This window comes from Onychostoma macrolepis, chromosome 23, assembly GCF_012432095.1.
Source record: "Onychostoma macrolepis isolate SWU-2019 chromosome 23, ASM1243209v1, whole genome shotgun sequence".
Taxonomy (NCBI): Eukaryota; Metazoa; Chordata; class Actinopteri; order Cypriniformes; family Cyprinidae; genus Onychostoma; species Onychostoma macrolepis.
In genome coordinates this window covers 11266585-11288297 of record NC_081177.1, presented here as the reverse complement: position 1 = coordinate 11288297, position 21713 = coordinate 11266585, and the positions used below count along the sequence as shown (strand labels likewise).

Below are 21713 nucleotides of genomic sequence, written 5' to 3'. Positions count from 1 at the left end.
ATAAGGAATAGTATCACATAAATATATGTCGGCACAGTCAAATATAGAAATATAAATATATATGTGTGTGTGTGTTCATATATATCAAATTAAATGTACATAATTGGAATTGTGGTACATTTTCCTAACGATAAAAAACGAGTAGTTTATTGCACATGCAGTTCCAACTAATGCACAAAAGAGGGCGCTGATCTCCATGAAATGGTTTATCATCAACCATTTAACGGTTTTAAATGTTATCTTGACCCCTCATAGTTACATTTAGTGTATTATGTATAATAATTTTAGGAAATGGCATATAATATCAGTCTGATGCATGTAAGGCACCAATACTTGCAATTATAAGAGCAAAATTTACATTGTATAGCGTTTATCATTTTAAATAAATTTTAAATTAGAATTTTCCGATACATCCAGGTTTCCCTCGACTGAAATTTAAGCAAATATGTTAAAGAATGAAAGAACAAGACAGTATGTGGAAACACAAATGTTTATTTCCTTAAAATATCAGTATGAACTAATGTGACAGCAGTACACCCTACACATACATTCTATTTAACGTCTTTATTTACACTTTTTCCTTTATATAAAAGTATACAAACTAACATAGAAAGACCTCTCAGTCTGAGGATATAAGACCGGAGAGGGGAAAAAGACCCTGACCCCACAAACATGACTGTACCTTCAGATTTAAAAGACCAGAGAATATACTAACATGCATCCATCTTTGATCTCCACTCTAAAACCTGTCAATCAGTCCGTGAGATGTCACTTCCTGTGCAGTATGGTGGTAATAGAGGGGTCGTGAATCAGATATAATACAGTTTTCATGTAGCAACAGATTAGAAACACCAGCTCAATAAAACATGGGGCTTGTACATAAACACACACAGAAATGGACATCACATACACTCGAGAATCTCAGACATGCGTCAACTGCATATAAAACAGCCACATATGTTCCCATCAAACAACCACACACTCGTTCAAAGGCTTTGGTTCATCAAACCAGTTTTAAAGCTATGGGCTGGATTAGCGCTATCGTAATGGATGACCCAGACCACAACTGCTGAAAGTACGCAAGAACCTACAAAATCATATGGCGACAAACCAGACTGAATGTGATCCGGCTTTCTCAAAAAGAGACTATGCTGCATATGTGAGTCCGGACTTCAAGGTGGGATACAATACCTTAATTCTTCAGTTTTACATCACACAAGACACGTACATACACACAAAAAGTCAAGGCACATTCAAAACACAGAATACGACATGCACACTGCCTCTTGTGTGATTCGCTGCCCTGCGGTTTCTACTGAAGCCGAGTCGATGCATCAGAACGGGAAATATCAAACACAGTGTTTCAATGTGATCGGGCAAAAACAAAAGTCCTCTCTGCTAATGAAATGAGCAGTTCCACAGTAATTCAATGAGTTTAGCTAATACAGAGAAAGAGGCCTGCTCTCCGGGCTAGATGAAACTACAGGCAGAGTGTGGGGACTGAGGCAATGAACTTCGCTACACACACATATTAATAACTCTGTCAATAGTGGTTTGAAGAAGCATCAAACAGTGGCATCAAAAGCACTTGAACATATGAGAAATGCCATAAATATATGAATGTCATTGCATTAAATATCACAACATCAAACTAAGAGGCACTTTAGAACAAAGCAAATGTTAAAAGCAAAATATTTCACAAAAACACATTTGCTGATGGGTATATTGTTAGGTTAAAAGAAAAGTAGGGCTGTCACTGTCATTTGATTAAGAATTAATCAAAATTAATTTGATCATGATTTTTCAATGAATTGAAGTAGATGCAATTGTTTCTACCTTCCAAAAGTTTCGGGTCAGCACATTTTATTTATTTACTTATTTATTTATTTTTTGAAAGAAATTAATATTTTAATTCAACAAATTGAAAAAGTCACAGTAAAGAAATGTATAATGTTACAAAAGATATACATTTCAAATAAATGCAGTCATGCATCAAAATTGTATCAGTATTAAGAAGCATAACTGTTTTCAACATCGATAGATAAGAGAAATGTGTCTTGAACACCAATCAGCGTATTTCAATGATTTCTGAAGGATCATGTGACACTGAAGCCTGGAGTAATGGCTGCTGAAAATTAAGCTTTGCCATCACAGAAATAAATTACATTTTAAAATATATTTAAAAAGAAATCACTGATTATATATTAAATATATTAACATTATTAAAATGTTAAATATATTAATATTGTAAAATTACTTTGTTATAATAATAATAATAATAATTCACAATATTACTATTTTTACTGTATTTCTAATCAAATAAACAGCCTTGGTCAAATCAGTTTAAAACTGAAAATATTTTTGCAATCATTTTTAGACAACTGTTAAAAAATAACTACCATTAATTAACAATTATTATGCATTAATAATTATTCATCATTAATTAATCACATAATTTGTTTCCAAATTAACATTAAATAGTCAGCCATATTTTCAAAAACTGCCATGGAAAGTGAAGTTAGTTCTGTGAAAATCTCTACCATCATTTATATGGAGATGCCACCTGCTTTGATATTTCATTCTCTAATACAATGACATTCAGACATTTTAAAACGGTTGTTTTCAGTGTTCAAACACTTCTTGTGGCCACTGTATTTTTAAGTCATGGCTCTAGTTAGGGATCACAGTGCATTTTGGGAGCCTGATAAAACAGGCGTGGAGTGATAATGTCACAACTATTACACACCTCAACAACTGCATGAACTCAACGCAAGCGCACACACACGCACACGCGCGCACACACACACACACAGTGGTCATGGGTAGATATGCTGCTCACTAATCTCTATCCCAGCAACAGATCAATAACACACATTTGTAATGGATGAATCAACGCGCTAAAGCATCAAACACACTCTCTCACACAAACTGGGGAGTACAAAGGAGCCAATATGTATTGAATGTATGAAAAGGCACAAGGTATTGCTAATTATATAAAAACATGCGTGAATTACCACTGCCACTGATCTTGACTCACAGAGAAAGACATTAAAAAGACAACACGCGATTTATGAGGTCCTTCTCTGCACTCCACTACAGCTTTACAGCCACTTACACCATGATCTGTTAAAAATAGATTTTTTTGAACAAGTGTTTGATTTGTTGCCCTTAGCAACAACCGTGTAAAAACAATGCATAAAATTAACAGTTTAAAGAAACCAGACAGAGTAAAAGCTCAAGTTATACCACACTCACACACACTCAAACGTCCTCAAATAAGTGCTTTCTTGAGAGATGAAATCAGGTTATTTGGATTCATAAGACTGTATAAGTACCTTTCTTCACTGGCATTCAAATAGTGCATATGAAAATCAGTATTTAACTGCATTTGTGATTTTCTGTGGAAGAAAATGTATAAGGTGGGGGATTTCAAGGGGCCGTGACTCTTGAAGTCACCAAAAGAGTCAACGATTCAAAACGTGAGAATCAATTTTGAGAGTCAGAATGAAAGATTCAGATAATCATGACAGTCTGATAGCAGCAGGAATGGTTCCCCCTCCCCAATGGGGCAAGGATAAGGGGTTGTGTCACATAGGACATGCAAAGTTGGCATTGTTACCAGCCAATAAGGTTGGCTTTGGCCTTCTCGGTGAGCTTGCGGACTCTCCCTTTGCTTGACGTGCCGAAAGTAATCGAGGCATCCTCAAACAAAAGTTGTCTTTGCTCTTCCTCAGAGTCTTCTTCGTTATAGAAAGCTGTCCTTCGGCCTTGGTTACGCGTTCTCATCTGCCCTTTCGAGCTCCCATCCTCTCCCATATAAATGTCAGGCTCCTCCCTTTGGGCAGGGCCTGGCGTAGGGGGCGTGGTTTCTTCGTTTCCACGTCGACTGCTCCTTCTGAGAGCTTTAGGGCTTGGAGGAGCTGGGGTATCCGGCGTCCGGATGACTCGCGGTCTACCTCGTTGTTTGGGACACTCTGGAGTCACTACCCCTGAATCTGAAAGACTACTGTCCTGGGCTGTAGAGGAAGCCCCGCCCTCATCGCCGGTAGACAGAAGAAGCTCCTCCTCGTGGGAGGAGCTTCTTCGTAGGGACTCCAGCTCTTTCTTGCTTTTCCTCCCTCTCTTTTTTCCAGAGGCCTGGGGCAGTGGGGGTGGCGGTACCTCTACTGGCGTTTGTATTTGTGCATCTAATCTGGGTCGGCCCCGGCCTCTTCGTACCACTCCCAGAGTCACTTGACTATGACCATTCAAATGCAAACTGTTTTGAGGAGAAGAGCTGTGATTGACTGGACCTAAGAGAGAATGAGAATATAAGTACAGATTAAACATTCACATATATGCATTCAACAGATGCTTCTTTTTTTTTCTTTTTCAAATTGGCTAATAATGCATTACAATTTTTTTAATCAGCATGAGTGTTCCCTGCTAATCAAACCCATGGTGACCCGTGGAAAGATCCACAGATTTATATAGACTTCACATAGCTGTCATTCAACACGTCACATCAATTTTAGTAAATTTAATTCTGACAAATTTTATTATGCTTTTAGCCGTGATTAAGTGTGTAATACTCTAATAGCATTTTATCACATCTAAATCTGCAAAATTCTAAAGATTTTCCCTTAAATAATTATATATGATTATAAAAAAGGTTAAATCATTTCAGCACATTTAAATCTATTCTCAGTTCAGTTTAAAATGTTTTACCACATTTAAATCTAGAAAAATCTACAGACTGTCCCCAACATTAGTGCAGGAAAAATATAGATACTGTATAATAAGAAAATTAGAAATCAAAACACAAAAAAGTTTAAAACATATTACATTACATTACGTTACGTTTAAATCTGCACAAGTAAATTTCAGGGGGAAAAATTATGCAGAAGTACTTTCAGAAGTAAAATTATTATGAAGTACTTTGAGTTCAGTTTAACACATTTTAACATTCAATGATTTTCCCCCAAATAAATGCAGAAAATGAAAAAAAAACCAATTCAGAAAAAAAATTTAATTCGCAGAAGCAATCTCAGCAATTTTAACAATATTTACTGCTGAATTTAGCAAAATTACACAGATTTTCCACAAAACCAGTGTAAAAAAAAAAAGTTTTAAATCCATTTAGGAAAAGTTTTATCGAGCAGAAAAAAGGTGATTGATTACTTTGGGCCTACAGGAACTACACTGTTTGTGCACTGAAGGTTTCCAGGAAACATTCAAAAATCCCCTTTCCCGTAATAACATCAGCTTTTCACAACAAATACTTATCATCTGTAACTGACCTGGTGTGAGTTTTACAGGTGTCCGAAGTTTCCTGCGAGACTCTCTGGCCCCACCTTCATTTGTGTGGGGAACTGCAGAGCTCTCGGTTTCCCTGGAGGCACCAATGGAGTGAGAGTTCTGGGTGCGCAGGACTCTAGAGGAGGGCTCTGCTGTCTTACTGTGGCTGGGTGGAGGGGGAGGAGCTGACTGTGTAGAGGGTGCATCTGTGAGTTGGGTTCCAAAGCGGGCTGAGCTTCGCGTCCGACCGGGGACAACAGGAGCCTCAGCCTTGCCATTGATTTGTGGATGTGTTTGCCGTAAAGAAGGAGCCCGGGAAGGTCCAGCAGGAGTGGGCGGAGCTGCATTGTCGGATCGAGGAGGAACGCGAGACGAAACCCGACGCTTCCTTTCTGGACTGCAAATCAGAAAAGAAGAAAATGTGTATGCAACATTTAGAAACAGTGATAAATTCTAGAACATAATATTCTGCAATGACCAATCAGATGCTGTTTGTACCTAGAGGCGGAGCTTGAATGTGAAGAACTCCTCCTTCTTTTCACAGACTGTCTGGTCAAGCGCTCGGTGTGCAGCCGCTGACGGGTGAATCGCTCACTGTGCAGACTTTGAGCAGCTTTAAAATCGGTCAGGATCGAACTGATATGCTCTTCAAACAGAGCAGACAATCGCAGACTCATGCTATAGATCTGCATACACAAAAACACACATGTATTAAATAAACTAGATGAACTGGTTTGGCTATAGCATTACAACATGTCAAAATTGGACAAGATCTCATACCCTGGACTTTTTGCTGGGTGTATAGGCTTTGGAGTTGCTGAAGATGAGACGTACATCTTTACAAAGATCCATGGGAGTGTCATACTCTCCTTCTAACAGGCGGTTCAACACAGTCCCAAAGTCCATAGGAGTGTCCACAATGTCCAAGTAGTCCTGAGAGAGGTATTTTTGATGAACAGGGCATATAAGTAGACAGTGCACTGCAAAAAATTATTTTCTTAATCAGTATTTTTGTTTTGTTTTCCAGTACAAATACCTAAACATCTTTTAAACAAGATTTACACTACCTGTGAAAAGGTTGGGGTCTCTTATGCTTCCCAAAGCTGCATTTATTTGATAAAAAAAGTAATATTGTGACCTATTTAAAATAACTGCTCTCATTTTTTTTTTTTTATATATTTTACAATTTAATTGATTCCTGTGATGACAAAGTTGGCATTTCAGCAAGCATTACTCCAGTCTTCAGGATCACATGATCCTTTGTAAATCATTCTAATATGCTGATTTGGTGCTTTAGAAAAATTTCTTATTATTATCAAGGCTAGAAAAATTACTTTACTGTCACTTTATCTTACTGACCCCAAACCTTTAAATGGTAGTTTATATAAAATTATCATAAAAAGATAAGGTAAGAAGAGAATATAACTTAAGTTTATTTTTCCTAACCAACTGACAAATTGTTGTTTTTCTGGTTTGTGATTTAAAAAACAACTTGACAATCATCTAGTTCAGGGGTGGCGAACGTCGGTCCTAGAGAGCCGCAGCCCTGCAGAGTTTTACTTCAACCCTAATCAAACACACCTGATCAAGCTAATCAAGGTCTGAAGGGTTACTAGGAAGCTACAGGTAGGTGAGTATTTATTAGGGTTGGAGCTGAACTCTGCAGGGCTGCGGCTCTCCAGGACTGGAGTTCCCCACCCCTGATCTAGTTACTTATTTATCTTGTTTCAAGTATGTATAGGTATTTTTACTGGAAAACAAGACAAAACATTAATTAAAAAAAGATTTCTGCAGTGTGTGTGTGTGTGTGTATATGTGACCCAATGAGCGCAGGTGTGTGCCTGGTAGCACATGGCACTGAGGAAGGGGTAATACCCGAAAATGTTTTGCACTGTTGCACCTTTGCACTTTTTATGACCTCTGAGTAATAAATGATAAGCCTTTTTGGGCTATTTGGATGAGTGCGGATCTTCTTGGTCTATTAATCTTCATATTACTTATTTTGACCACAAAACCAGTCATAAGTCGCACAGGTATATATTTGTAGCAATAGCCAACAATACATTGCATGGGTCAAAATTATAGATTTTTCTTTTATGCCAAAAATCATTAGGATATTAAGTAAAGATCATGTTCCATGAAGATATTTTGTAAATTTCCTGCCGTAAATATATCAAAACTTAATATACATTGCTAAGGACTTAATTTGGACATATTTAAAGGTGATTTTCTCAATATTGATTTTTTTTGCACCCTCAGATTCCAGATTTTCAAATAGTTGCATCTCAGCCAAATATTGTCCTATCATAACAAACCATACATCAACGGAAAGCTTATTTATTCAGCTTTCAGTGGATGTATAAATCTCAATTTAAAAATTGATCCTTATGACTGGTTTTGTGGTCCAAAGTCACATATCATGTGTATACGTGTAGTTGACTGTTATAGTTACGCAAAAATCCCTGAAAAATTGGTGGAAAATATGTACACTGTCATGAGTTTTTGATTTTTTGTTTGTCCAAAGGTAATAAATATTGATATGTCAACAAACAGCAGGTGGTCTGAGGCTGAGACTATGGCATCCCTCATATTTCCCACCTGAAGTTACAGGTATAAGCTACAGTTCTGTGTGAATGTGTTTTCTACATGTGTCTTTGTGTTACCGGATACTCCTCCAGATCCACAGGCTGTCTGAAAGGCTCTGAATCTTCACACTGAAAGATGAGCTCCAGCAGCTCTTTGCAGCGCCCCTTCCAGCTCTGAGGGTCTGATGATGGTTTACTGCGCAGACTCCTCAGGATAGGCTGCTGCTGCTGCCTCTGAAACAGAAACACACTCGCAATTAGCCAGATGTAAACAATCTTGATGCATAATCAATAAATTGTATAATATTAGTTAGTTACCTTCTTATTGCGGCTAGATGTACAAGGTGCCTCATGTTCTTCATCCTCATCCTCATCTTCATCCTAGGTTTGCGAAAAAGGTGTCAATCAAATAATAAAAATACACACATTTACATTACATGAATTCCAAGTGCTTGCAAGGCAGCAAAAGAACAGTGTTGAAGGCACTGTAATAATGTATTAAATCTCTTTCACTTATGAGTGGTTTACGAGTGTGTGTTTCAATGACACTTACGTCGCTTGAATCTGAGAAAGCGGTTTTCTTCATACTGTTATACAGCGGAATAATATCTGTACAGCTTTGGTCCCTAAAGAACACAGACAGAGACAGGCAGTGAAAATCAGTCCCACGTATGGCTTTAAACTAAAAGCTAGGGATGCACCGATTAAAATCAATTGGTTCAACTGGTTTTTGCCATTCATAAAAGGATGATACTAAAATGTACACTATTATGTCTAAATGAATAAAAACAACAAAAATTAAAAAAACTAAAATTAATCTAATTTAAATGCTACAAGTGAATTTATGCATGACAGAATTATAATGATGTATATCAATAATGATATTAATTTTGAGATTTGCTAACTCTTACATTTAAGAGTGTTAAATCATTAGTGTTTTTTAGATATGAAATTTAAGTGAGCATTTGATGATTGAAAAAGCAATATAAAAATACAGAAATGAATACACTATTTGGCAATACATATCAATTAAAATGATAATGACCGATAATCGATTTGCTATCAATATATTGTGCATCCCAATTCAACACCACATTTATAATTTTTATTTGTGATTGACTTACTTGATAAATTGTAGCATGAGGTCAGATACGAATTTGGCAGTTTTGACAATGAATGCGCCTGGTTCATTGAAGGTTTGAGCATTGTGTTCGATGTAGCGTACCTCCCACATCAACGATGACATTCGCCTGACAAAAGCAAGCAAACAACAAATGCATATATAATTTGATATAATCTACATTAGAAGTACACACTGATTTTTGGAATATATCGTGTTGGAATACAGTGTTTACACAGGTATTTGACTGTCATGTCCATTAACTTTGTGCTAACCTATAGAAACGGTTCTGTAGTCTTTGTCGGATGGTGCTCAGATCTGTGACGTAAGCAACTACGGTGCAATACGTTGGATATGCCTGCAAGTCCACTGGCAGTTCAAATGGCGCAGCCACATCTGGAGGAGAGAAAGAACCATTGTTATATTCCATCTGTTTTAGACAAAACCAAAGTAAGAATTTTGAGATATTATAACGTCATACCCAAAGTGCAAAGCTGGTCGATGCCCCTGATGATGCGCTCACACTCTTCGTCACGTGTGCGTGAGCCCCACTCTCCTTCTAGAGGCTTGTACAATAAGGCTTTCTGCTCCTCCTCAGTTAGAGGCACACTCAGACCTAACTCGTCAGGAAATGCTGCTGCAGACAGACGGACAAAATGAGATGGAGGAAAACAAGAGACAGACAATCACGACTCCGTTTGGATTACTTATTAAAACAATGCCAGCTGGACATCAGAACAGTTGATACTCTCAGTCTGATGGTTGCTGTGATGACTACCATGTTTGTGTGTGTGCATGCGGGTTTTGCCTACGTTATGGGGACTAAATGTCAAGGACAGTAAAATCTGAAATCAGTAACATTTTGGGGACCTGCCAAGAGTTCCCAATAAGAAACGTTTGCTCAATAAACACGCTCTATCATTTAATGGAAATATAAAAAATAAAATACAAAAAAACAAAGGTCACAAAGCCACTCAAAGGAACTGCACTAAAAAGTCTTTTATCAGAGCTGAAAATAATTTTTAAGTCTGGTACCCTGTATGAAATCAGAGCAGTGTTATATTTCTCAACACGTGCTTATGTGCTTGCTTTTAATAGCGGTGTGAAAATGAACGTGCTATGAGATTAATTAAACATGGTTAACATCATTCAATTTAACACAGTTAATGCATTTATCGAATGTGATCTTACAACAGCTTCATTCTGTTTTGAGAGACTTCTGCAGACTAGTTGCTTTAGCACAGATGGTTCAATACACACCCAAAACAATCTCGTATTTAAAAATGATGGGGGTTAAATTAACTGATCCAGTTGAAACATACAAGTCATAATTCATATACAGTTTGGGATCAGTAAGATCGTTTAAAGTTTTGAAAGACGCCTTATATGCTCACCAAGCCTGCATTTATTTGATCAAACATACAGTAAAAACAGTAATACTGAAAAATACATAGATTTTTCATTCTTTGATAAATAGAAAGTTAAAAAGAACAGCATTTATTGAAAAATAAATTTCACACAATCAAACAATGTAAAAAGTCTATGTAAAAATGTAAAAGTCACTTTTGATCATTTTAATGCATCCTTGCTTTTGTTAGATTTTATTTTATTAGTAGAATATTAATTTCTTTAAAAAAGTTGAAAAGTGTAGCTAAAAAAAAAAGTACATTAACTTGCAACTTTTTGGCACAATTGTGAAGTTTTACCTAGAATCTCTATATATTTATTTCTAGGCAAATTAAATCAAATTTATACATATAATAATTCAATATTCATTAAATAGACAAAGTTGTTTTATTTTACTGACAGCTGTAGTGATTGTGATTACCATACATACCTTCATTGGGAATCTCCTCCATGTCCCATGGGCTCATCTTTTCTGTATCTCCATTATCCCAGCTGCATCACACAATATCACAAAACTGTCAATATTATGTCATCTACTATTACAGCGCCCCCTCAAAAAAATGTGCAACACCACACTAAGCACTAAGTATAGATTCATTTCTAAACCTCCATATAAACCATATTTACTCTTAAATTCGACGTCGAAGAGGAAGTGAAGTTCGAAGCAATTAATTCCAGAAAGATTTGTTGGTTTTGAACTGGCTATTTGCTAATGTGGTTAAGACAACATACAATAGAGGTTAATGTAGAACTAACAGTGTGTGCTGTTTGTGGTCTCGTGGCTTCACGCCTGGTTAGGACACAATGTAGCAATAATTGAATTGCTCTATAACATGTGTAAAGATGTGTAGATGGACACGGAGAACTGACCAGACGTTGTAGCACTGGAACAGAGAGTCTGGATATTCAGCCTGGTAAGGCTCCTGACTCTCAATCGTACCAAACCACCAGGCATCATCTATCACTGTCCGGAAACGATCACCTGACAAAACAAATCCATCTCAGATCAGACACACTCATCAACAGTCATTAACAGAAGGCAACAAATTAAGTTTAAAAAAAAGTTAATAATACAATTAATGCAGACAATTACTTGAATAGCTCTTCTATTACAATTAAAAATGTATTAACAATTTGTGATAGATAAATAGAAAGACTGTGTCAAGGACAGTAAGTTTTTAAAGAGGTTTTTATGAAATAGCAACGTTATTTCAGGTAAAAAGGAGTGTGTACAATCACATCTGTTCAATGTCTAAGAAAGTTTTTTGAATACTTTGACATTTTAGTCAACATTTTTGGTAGATTGGATTTTTTTTACAACATGAATAAACCAAGATGAACAAAATGATGACGTTTTTAAGAATTTAGCACTTGCATTTTGAACTAGATTTTATAAAGACTTCTCCTTTTCATCATCTTGAACATCCCTGTGTGTCACTGACCCATTTAAACCTGTAAAAAGTAAATATCTGTGCAGAAATGCACTCAATTCACACACTAACCTATCATCCAATTCCTCTGTCTTGCATTATCAAACTGCTGGCGAAGTACCAGGAAGTCGATGACATCAGGCATGTCGTGGTATCTAAGACCACAACAGAAATGCGAGTCACATGTTAAAAGCCACTCAGCAAAGATCATGGTGAATAAGTCACTGTGACTCATGCAGACAGTACTCACTTCATAGAGAAAGAGCCACCCGTCAGTTTGCCAGTGTCTGGGTCCAGGAAGGCCAGCTTCAGACAGCACAGAGTAGGCAAACCCACCTCATACTTAATGCCCACTATCTTCAACAGCTCCTGCTCCTGCAGGCACACAATCACAAACCATTTACTATCTGTTTTATCATGTGCATAAAAATACTGTGAGATTAAAGTTCATTTCATTGAAGACTTACCCTGAGCTCTAACTTGTGCCAGGGCTGTTTTTTAGGATTTATACTGAAGATCTTATTTTTTTTGGCCATCTCCACATAAGCTTCATGGCCTTGACGGAAATAATATACCTGTTCACAAACACAACAAGCAGCTTACTGTTATAAGCATGTTTCCACACACACCACATAAATAATAATATTCCACATTTTACTATGCTTTAGCAGACTAATGTACAGAAGAATGTGTTTTGTACCTCATCGCCCATCTGTGGGGTGAAGGGGCATCTCCGTGGCATGGTGTCAGTGATCCAGGCGGAGGGCAGCCATTCCTCTAAAGTCAAACCCTGGTTCTGCAGTTCAGGTATCCTCTGATCATATAAACACACACACACACACACACACACACACACACACACACATATATATATAACAAGTTCAGAGTAATTTAAAAACAGAGCAGGACTTTCACACAAATCTGAAAGTGAACTGAAACTGTCAATGGAATGTCCCAGGGGTTATTCTTTATTTTAATTAAATTATAAAAAAGATCTGTCTCAGATGTAGACTTTCTAGATCCATGATGATCTCATCAAGAAGTGAAATAAAATATTTTAACTTTTATTACATAAACATGAGTCATATTTTTACTCGAATAAAGACTGATGACTCAGCTATGGTGTCATTTCCACCACAACCAAATATTTGCCACTAATAAAGTTTTTTCAAAAGTTTGTGCACTTGGTTACCAAGGAGACAACAGCATGAACTTGAGATGAAATATGAGACATTTGATGTGTAATACAAAGGGGTGGTGGGGGGGGGGAGGGGTCAATGTTTTCAACAAGGTTTTTCACAGAAAATGTGTTTAATGTAATTTCCAGTCAAGATGAAATTGTAAAATTATGCAGAAAGTGTGAAAATATTATTCAATTCTGTGTATTTGGGATACATCAAATACTAGCTATGAAATTAGCTATGGCAAGAGAAAACAATCTGTCATTTTATTCCAAAAATGTTTAAAATATAATTTCCAGCTTAAAAATTAATGGTGATATGATGGAAATCAGTTCATAATGATTTATGGAAACTAAAATAAATTGTAAATTGACAAATTCAAGAAACTAGTGAGCTTGATGAGCATGTTTTAAGAGGAGTCCATAGTTGAAACAACACACAAAGAACCACTGACCTTCCGTTTCTCCTTTGGCTTCTTCTTCTTTGGTAGTGCTCCATCTTTGTCCTGCTTTTCTTTCCTCCTCTCCTTTTTGGAGTCTTTTTTCTTCTCTCCATCTTCTTCCGAGCTGCTGGCATTCTTCTTCTTTTTCTTCACGCTGGTCTTCTTGGGCGGTTCCAGGTTTATTCCAGCATCTGCTGTCCAGTCTGAGTAATCGCTGGAGTAATCGCTGTAATTATAAACAGACCCAGCATATATGTGTGGCTCTTGCGGGCGTATGTGCATGCCAGATATATGGCACTATGTCATATGAAGTTTGAATGAATGAATGAATGAATGAGGCATTTATATAGCGCTTTATTGTGTATTTCTGTACACCCAAAGCGCTTTACAATCATGTGTGTGTGTGGGGGTCTCTCCACAACCACCACCAGTGTGCAGCATCCACTTGGATGATGCGACGGCTGCCACAGGACAACAGCGCCAGTGCGCTCACCACACACCAGCTACAGGTGGAGAGGAGAGAGAGTCATAGAGCCAATCAAGTGGATGGGGATTATTAGGAGGCCATGATTGATAAGGGCCAGTGGAGGGAATCTGGCCAGGACACCGGGGTTACACCCCTACTCTTTACGATGAGTGTCATGGGATTTTTTAATGACCACAGAGAGTCAGGACCTCGGTTTAACGTCTCATCCGAAAGACGGTGCTTTTTTACAGTATAGTGTCCCCGTCACTATACTGGGGCGTTAGGACCCACACAGACCACAGGGTGAGCACCCCCTGCTGGCCTCACTAACACCTCTTCCAGCAGCAACCTAGTTTTTCCAGGAGGTCTCCCATCCAGGTACTGACCAGGCTCGGCCCTGCTTAGCTTCAGTGGGCAACCGGTCTTGGGCTGCAGGGTGATATGGCTGTGGCAATGAACACAGTTCAACACTTGAGGGTAATGAACTTTCACCTGGAGCTGCTGTTATCATCAGGCCAGGGTTCTTTTTCCTCCCTTTCCTCATCTGATGATTCTCTGCTCGGAGGTCTTGCTTCGGGTTCTCCCTAAAAAACAACAGATCCAATGAGACCGAAGATTACCACACTCTTTTTATGCCATTCTCAGAACACGGCAACGGTTCCAACAAAAAAATTCAATATATTTTAAATTGGAAATTTGGTTTTCAAAGATACGCAACAAGTCTGATGTTACTACTCCAGAAAATCCATTTTATAATTCTGCATTTTTGTCTGGCTATACTTAGGGCTCTATTCAATTTTATATTTTTCCCAAATTCTGTTTTTTGTGTTTAAATTTTTCTGGATTCCATTTTTGTCCCGTTTAAATTTTTCTAGACTCCGTTTTAATGGTTAAATTAAATGATTCATCAAAAAGCATGTTTAATTAATTGAAATCAGGAAACCTACAATATTAAACAGCAATTTATTAAAAGCCTTTAATAATTTTTAAGGCCCTATGAAATGTTTTATTTTTTTCTCAAATTCAGATTATTTTTAACTAATTCTGTTTTCTATTAATTTTCTGGATTCCATTTTAATGGTTTCATTAAATATTAATTATCAAAAGCATCTCTAATTAATTGATTTTATTAAAAAAGTAAATTACTATCATTTTATGGGTTTATGGGTTTTTTCCAGAAATACTGTGTTGTGTATTTACATTTTTATGCTAAATTAATTCTGGTAAATATTCCTTTAAAAATAATGTTTTAACAATAATTGTATTAGTAGTACTATCATTACATTAAGTAGTATTTCTGTCACCGTTTCTTCAAGTTAAACCAAACTTGTATTTTGATGGGTTGCTGTGAAAACTTTTTAGGTTTCTGTTTGTATATGATATGATGATAATTTTACTCAAAAGAAAGTGTCAAATGCTCATGAAGTGACTCACAGATCAGTTTTAGAGATTATGTTCATGTGTTCGTGTACTCATATATTGAGGCTGAAAACACTGCGAGCGTCACACGTTCTTCAGTATGTGTGTGTTAAATGAAGCTAAATGCACCACATAGACACGCAGAACATGCAGGATTCATATTTAAATGGTATTCTTGTGGCTTAATATTAACAGACACTAGCCCAAATAGCGTTTTGATTTAAGTATACTAATCAACGTTTGATGTATCCATTCAAAATTTGGCAAATTCCATGACATTTCACGTTATACAGTATATACAGTTTTTATGACTGGATTCCGTACGTGTTTTCTGCATTGCGGGAATCATATGACCCTATATACTACCGATTAAGAAAAAAAAATGTTTTTGCAGTGTAAGAACTGCAAAGTAAAAAATATTCACAAACAAGCCTTTTCACACCAAATCCTGATTTGAATAAAACCAGAGTGTATAAAATATTCACAAATATGATCTGATGACAATCTGACAATTGTCTGAAAAGTGAGGAGAATGACTGCTATCAAAACTGACCAATAACTGCTATTTACAAAAAAAAAAATCTAAACGCTAAGTTAAAAAAACCAAAACAATGGATCTTCACAGTTCGATCATTCTGTTTCCGTGAGAAGTAGATCATTTCTTTTTAAAAATTGTCATGCATCTTTTTCATACTGAAAATTATGATTTGGTGTTAGTAGGCATCTGCACTGCAGTTGACACTGTGAATCTGTTATAAATCGTTCTATAGATTGAGAAACTTGCTATGGATGCAACATTAACACTGTAAATGGACCACTCACACTTCTAACAGAGATTTTAACACTACAGATGGAACAATAACACTTTAGACACAATGGCAATAAAAAGACAATCACCACAATAAATGAAACCTTCTCAATTTTAAATGTTCAAGTCAATATGAATTTAAAACTGACCCTATGTACTTCCGTAATACACATTCTTGTATAGTAAATGATTAAACTATGACAGTCTAAAGGTAATAACTTGCGCCACCTCTGAAATGGAACTTTCCTTTTTAATTGGTGCCACTAGGCCCTTTAACATTTCAATCACCTGTCATACAGAAACCTTTTTTCCCATTTCACTCAATTCCTGGTGAAAGTCCCATATATTTTTTCTCTTAAATCATCCACATGTACACTACCTGTAAAAGTTTGGGGTCTGTAACACTGTTTACTAACTACACGCGACACAACGATGCGACACTCAATCTTTTCCATGTTAATCAGAGTCTGTCCTAACTAGCAGCAATGGCGACACGTGAAATTTCTATTTTAGAAACGGTTTCTATTTCCACGACGTTGCGGCTGGAAAAACAACGTACAAACTATGTCAGTGGTAATCTCAGGTAGTGGTCGACCGATATGGGTTTTTTGACAGCCGGTGCCAATGCCGATATCTTGGAAAGCAGGGGGGCCGATAGCCGATATATATTTTTTAAATTTTACTTAATATTTAAGAAATTGTAAATAATTTGACAATGGATTAAAAAATAAATGTGTAAAATAAACATACTTATACTTTAGATGACAAAGTATTTTACACAAATAAATTAATATTCAATAAAAATATAATTAAAAAGGAAATAAACACTGTAACCAACAGGGCACTCAGTATTCTGGGAAGTTTGTGTGCATTGGAAATCATATTTTTCAAATAAAGCCAAGGTAGCACTCATTTTACATACAGCACACAGTGAAAATGACATGAATATGACAGTGGGCAAATGCATAAAGCGCTGCATAATTTGAAATCACGAGTTTAAAGTTTAAAGCGTTCAATTCACACGGACCGACCGTCACGCAGAGCACTCGCGATCATGCAGGATACAAATGCACACGTCACAAGATCTCACAACTGGATTCGACTAAGTTTGCAAGGTTTGTGAATTTAAATGTTCAGTAGTCATTCAAAGATTTGTTTAAATGATATAAATGCGTATTTGCTTAATGCTGACGGCAAACGAGAAAGTATTATAATGTTTGCCTTTCTATTACTAATAATATAAAAGCAATCATTATAATTCTTTTTGTATACATTAATTCCTTTGTTTAACCATTCTATCTGATTATTAGACAGACTTCTATCCGTATTAGACAGAACTGTTAACGACGACAGGAGAATGTGAGCGCTGTGTGTTCTCAGCGCCGTCAAAATAAAAGTCCCGCCTCGAACACATCGGCCAAACAGAAAAACTTATCGGCCGATGCCAATATTTGAAAAATGCCAAATATTGGCCGATATATCGGTCGACCACTAATCTCAGGTACTGATTATGTGCTTTATTCAAAGTTATACATGTCTAATGTGAGTTTGAATAACATTTTGAGTGACCTTATAGCCATACTGAAAGCAACAACAGATAGTTTACCTCAGATCTTGAAAATAAATTCAAGCAAACATGTACGTTAAAACTGAGAACACAGTGCAAACCAACAAGCGTTTTCTATGACAAAGATGGTATCAGTCACTCAGTATGTACATTTAGTGATGTTAAAAAGGTTTGATATTTATAAATTAGGTTATAAACTCATCCATTTCATTGCGAGTGCAGTGAGCTTCCAGAGAAAGCCCGCTCACACACGGTTTTGATTGGCTGTGCTATTTGACTGATTCTGTCGCGTTGTGGTGTTGCATCACGTCTGGTGTGGACACCCAAACTTCTTGTCGCGTCACGTGTAGTTAGGACACGGTGTAAGATGTCTTTTATTCAGCAAGGATGCATTAAATAGATCAAAATTGACAATAAAGACTTTCATAATGCTGTTTTTTGGAAGTTCATATTCATCACAGGAATAAACTACATTTTAAATTATTTTCAAATAGAAAACAGTTATTTTAAATTGTAATAATCTTTCCAACCCAAAATTTTTGAATGGTAGTGTAAGTTCATTAAATGGGCAGTTACATTGACTTAACTTTTCCCTAAAGGGACATCTTTTGACAGTACCTCAGAAGCACTGTGTTCTTCCTCGTTAGGTTCACTCTGACGACTCGTTTCCTCCACGGCCAATCGTGTATGGTAGTTATGCTGGTTACCCTGGTGACGGCGCCCCTCCTCCATAGAATTTTCTATAGCATGCTGGTATGAGAAATACACACATTAATTTGCATGTTAAACAGCAACTAAGGCTTTAGCAACATTTAATTGGATGTAAAAATTTGGTGGTGAATGATGCTGCACACAAACTATTATTTTCACTAAATAAAATTTTCACAAAAAATATTTATAATCATGATTTATAATCATTTTTAATCATAAAAAATAATCATATATGATAATTTACCCGGTTTTCTCTGTGGTACTGGCTGTGTACGCTGCGTCTCCTCCTTTCTGACCTGTAGACGTTGATTTCCTCTTCTCCTTTAGCTGCACGCCAAATCTCCTGCTTACTGCATTCACAAACAGACACACAAAACAGACAAACTGCATTACACTAAGAAAAAATAGAAAGAAGACACGAGAAGGTCTTGTTTGAGTTGCAGGTGTCTATTAAAATATTAAATACAACAGATATACAAATGTTTCGACATTTTACATCATAAGGTTTGTTTGTTTTAATATTTTAAATCCTTTCTGCCTTTTTCAAGGATCAAAATAACACCTGAAAGCCAGAGAAATGCATTCTCAGACTTTTGAAGTCCACTGTATTTGAATGTGTGTTTTACCAAGCTATAGCTGGTGATAGTTCAGGAACGAGGACCCTTCGACTCCATGCCACCAGGTCTCTCTCAGTGGCAATCTCACTGCGTGGAGCGTTACTGTGCATCTGGCGAACACCTTCAATCTGTCCACTGCGTCTCAGACCCACATTAGGTGGAGAAGAGACCTCTGTGGGAGAACTGACGGATCCTACACACACAAACCAGACATGCAACCAGCATCAACAGTACTGTTATAATACCCCCACCCCCACCATCTGATGACATTTTTATACTTTACAGAAGTGATAACTTCAGCTGGCTCACTGGGGGTTTTGTAAGGCACTATTCTTTGTATAGTCACTTTGGAAAACAATTCAAAAATTACATTGTCTGGCTTTTCAATTGTTTTAACTGTAGACTGCTGAGTGCATGTGTAAATGTCTTGTTTTTTTAATTATTGTTTTTGTTTTTTGTAATATAATGCAACAATTGTTATTCTACATTTAAATACTTTTGGTATTTTTTAAATCTGAAAAATATCAAGTGCTTTTTTGATATTTTATTTAAGTCTTATTCAGAGTTATTGTTAACTAAAACAAAAATGAATAAAAAAAATTAAATGAAAAAAAGCTTAAAATAAAATATAAACATTAGATGAAAAAATAATAATAATAAATAAAAAAATAGCATATAATATATAAATAATATTAATATAATTTGTAACACAACTGTTTTGTGATAATTTTGTAAATATTAAATTGATAAAATGTATAATCATAGTATAAAGTACTTTTAACTATACAAGTAATTTAATAAATGTTAAAAATAAATTGATATCAATTATCATGAAATGTCACTATTGATTGGTATCAAACATTTTACTATTGTGTCACTACAAAAAATGTGTGCATTACCTCTGCTGGCTCTGGTGTCAGACCCCAGTCTCTGGTCCTGCTCTTGCTGTAGTCTCTGGATCATACTATCAAGAGGACTAGAGCCTTCTGCAGCTTGCTGACTAACCACCTGATTCAGCCCTGAGTGAAGAAATAAGAAACAAACACAGAGACATCTGAACACTTTATTAGTGTTCAGTGACAGCTTGCAGGTGTATGTTTGCATACACAAATAAAAACACAGAAAGGGACCAAAGAGACACTGTCTGTTTGCTTTTCTTACCTGATGACGTGAGCCCCATCTGGGGTATGAGCTGTTCCTCTCTGCAGTTCTCTCTGCCAGGAACCAGTCTCTGGTAGCGTGGAGGGTGAGGATTCCCGTCCACATCCACCAGGAATGGCGGTGGCATGAGATGAGGTGCCTGCTGGGTCTGTTCATCCAGCACAAAGTTATGGGCATCACGGATAAGCGGCCGATAATCAGTGTGGAAGAACATCTGATCTGCTATCTAGAAAACAGATCAATAGATACATTCACAACAAATACACATATTCTAACTGAGTAAGACAAAAAGGGCCTCAGACTGTTCAGAACACAGAACCTTATTATTCTTATTACTTCTGCTATGGATGCACTACATATTAGTATCATATCAATTATAGACTGATATTAGAAATTTTGAAAAATACTGACATCTGCCAGTACTGAATATTTATTTGTGCATGCTCATTTCCCCACTTTAAATAAAATCTTTAAAAACAATAAGTTAATAATACTATTAAATATAATCTTTAGCAAATGTCACAGTGAACATCTATTTTTATATTGTAGGCCTACATTATAATGTTGTGATGCCTAAATTTATTTGCAGCATTTAAAATAATAAATGTTAGTTTTCAGCGTTTTATTTTTTTATGTATTCCAACGAAAAACAGAGTATCTTAACACTGTCCATTTATCAGTTTTTGGTAAGTTATCAACTTATCTGTTGCAATTGTTAACTAAAATGAAAACTATTAAAATCTTAGAATTTTTTGTATTTGAAATAAATCTGAAATAAAATAAAATAAAATAAAAATATTAAAATGAAATGTTAAAATATTAGAAATATTATATAAACTAACTCAAATATATAAGGTTAAGTTGAAGTACTAACATTTTTTAAATTATAAAACTGAAAAGTAAATAGAAATATAAAAAAGCTCATAAAAATGACAAAAGCACATAAAATTACTGATTACTTAAACTAGAATTCAAATGAAATCACTGAATGCAATGTGATGAGGTCATGTGACAATACACTATTCATTATAGAGAGAGCAAAATTTTGCAAATAGTATGCTAATATTTCATTCTGATCATAGCATCTGAGACAGACATTGGCATTCAGTACCTTGTCGTATCTGCTGCTAGAGCCGAAGCCAAAGATGAGCAGGTGACCATGGGAGTCCGTGCAAGCGAAGTGCTGCCCATCTGGAGAGCACTTACAGTCAAAGACCGCACCGTGGCCCTGACCCTCGATCTACACACACACACACATATAGGAAAGGATGTTTGTGAGGGACAATAAACCAATAAATCAATAGATTTGCATATATTTGTTTTAGTCAAACATCCGATGCAATGTGATTAAAGAAATATAGTGTAGCCATTTAGATTACCATGTTAAAGTAAGAGCGTATTTTGACTCCTCTTGCCAGATCCCAGACGATGGCGTTTCCGTCGTGCCCAGCAGAGAAAAGCACTCTGGAATCAAATGGATGTGGCTCCAACACAAACACCTCATCCTCATGGCCCTGTGGGT

General features: G+C 36.3%; 1 protein-coding gene across 3 annotated transcripts in view; it reads right to left on the bottom strand.

Annotated features, from left to right (window-relative positions):
- Positions 1-482: 482 nt before the first annotated feature.
- phip (pleckstrin homology domain interacting protein) overlaps positions 483-21713 on the bottom strand; it is a 52646-nt gene continuing 31415 nt past the window's right edge. Inside the window, exons 15-40 of one of the 3 annotated variants that reach the window (XM_058762703.1) lie at positions 21571-21705; positions 21303-21431; positions 20192-20417; positions 19930-20049; positions 19040-19223; positions 18658-18763; positions 18321-18452; positions 14401-14492; positions 13455-13668; positions 12520-12633; positions 12287-12394; positions 12070-12194; positions 11892-11974; positions 11260-11371; positions 10820-10881; positions 9464-9619; positions 9258-9378; positions 8987-9112; positions 8416-8488; positions 8181-8243; positions 7941-8096; positions 6058-6210; positions 5776-5963; positions 5280-5674; positions 4102-4292; positions 483-4062 (exon numbers count right to left, since the gene is read on the bottom strand). In XM_058762703.1, coding sequence (XP_058618686.1) covers positions 3616-4062; positions 4102-4292; positions 5280-5674; positions 5776-5963; positions 6058-6210; positions 7941-8096; positions 8181-8243; positions 8416-8488; positions 8987-9112; positions 9258-9378; positions 9464-9619; positions 10820-10881; positions 11260-11371; positions 11892-11974; positions 12070-12194; positions 12287-12394; positions 12520-12633; positions 13455-13668; positions 14401-14492; positions 18321-18452; positions 18658-18763; positions 19040-19223; positions 19930-20049; positions 20192-20417; positions 21303-21431; positions 21571-21705 — 4011 coding nt within the window. In that variant the 3' untranslated portion in view covers positions 483-3615. Of the gene's footprint in view, positions 4293-5279; positions 5675-5775; positions 5964-6057; positions 6211-7940; positions 8097-8180; positions 8244-8415; positions 8489-8986; positions 9113-9257; positions 9379-9463; positions 9620-10819; positions 10882-11259; positions 11372-11891; positions 11975-12069; positions 12195-12286; positions 12395-12519; positions 12634-13454; positions 13669-14400; positions 14493-18320; positions 18453-18657; positions 18764-19039; positions 19224-19929; positions 20050-20191; positions 20418-21302; positions 21432-21570; positions 21706-21713 lie in introns of all 3 variants that reach the window. The other 2 variants (XM_058762702.1, XM_058762701.1) reach the window with 2 other exon arrangements.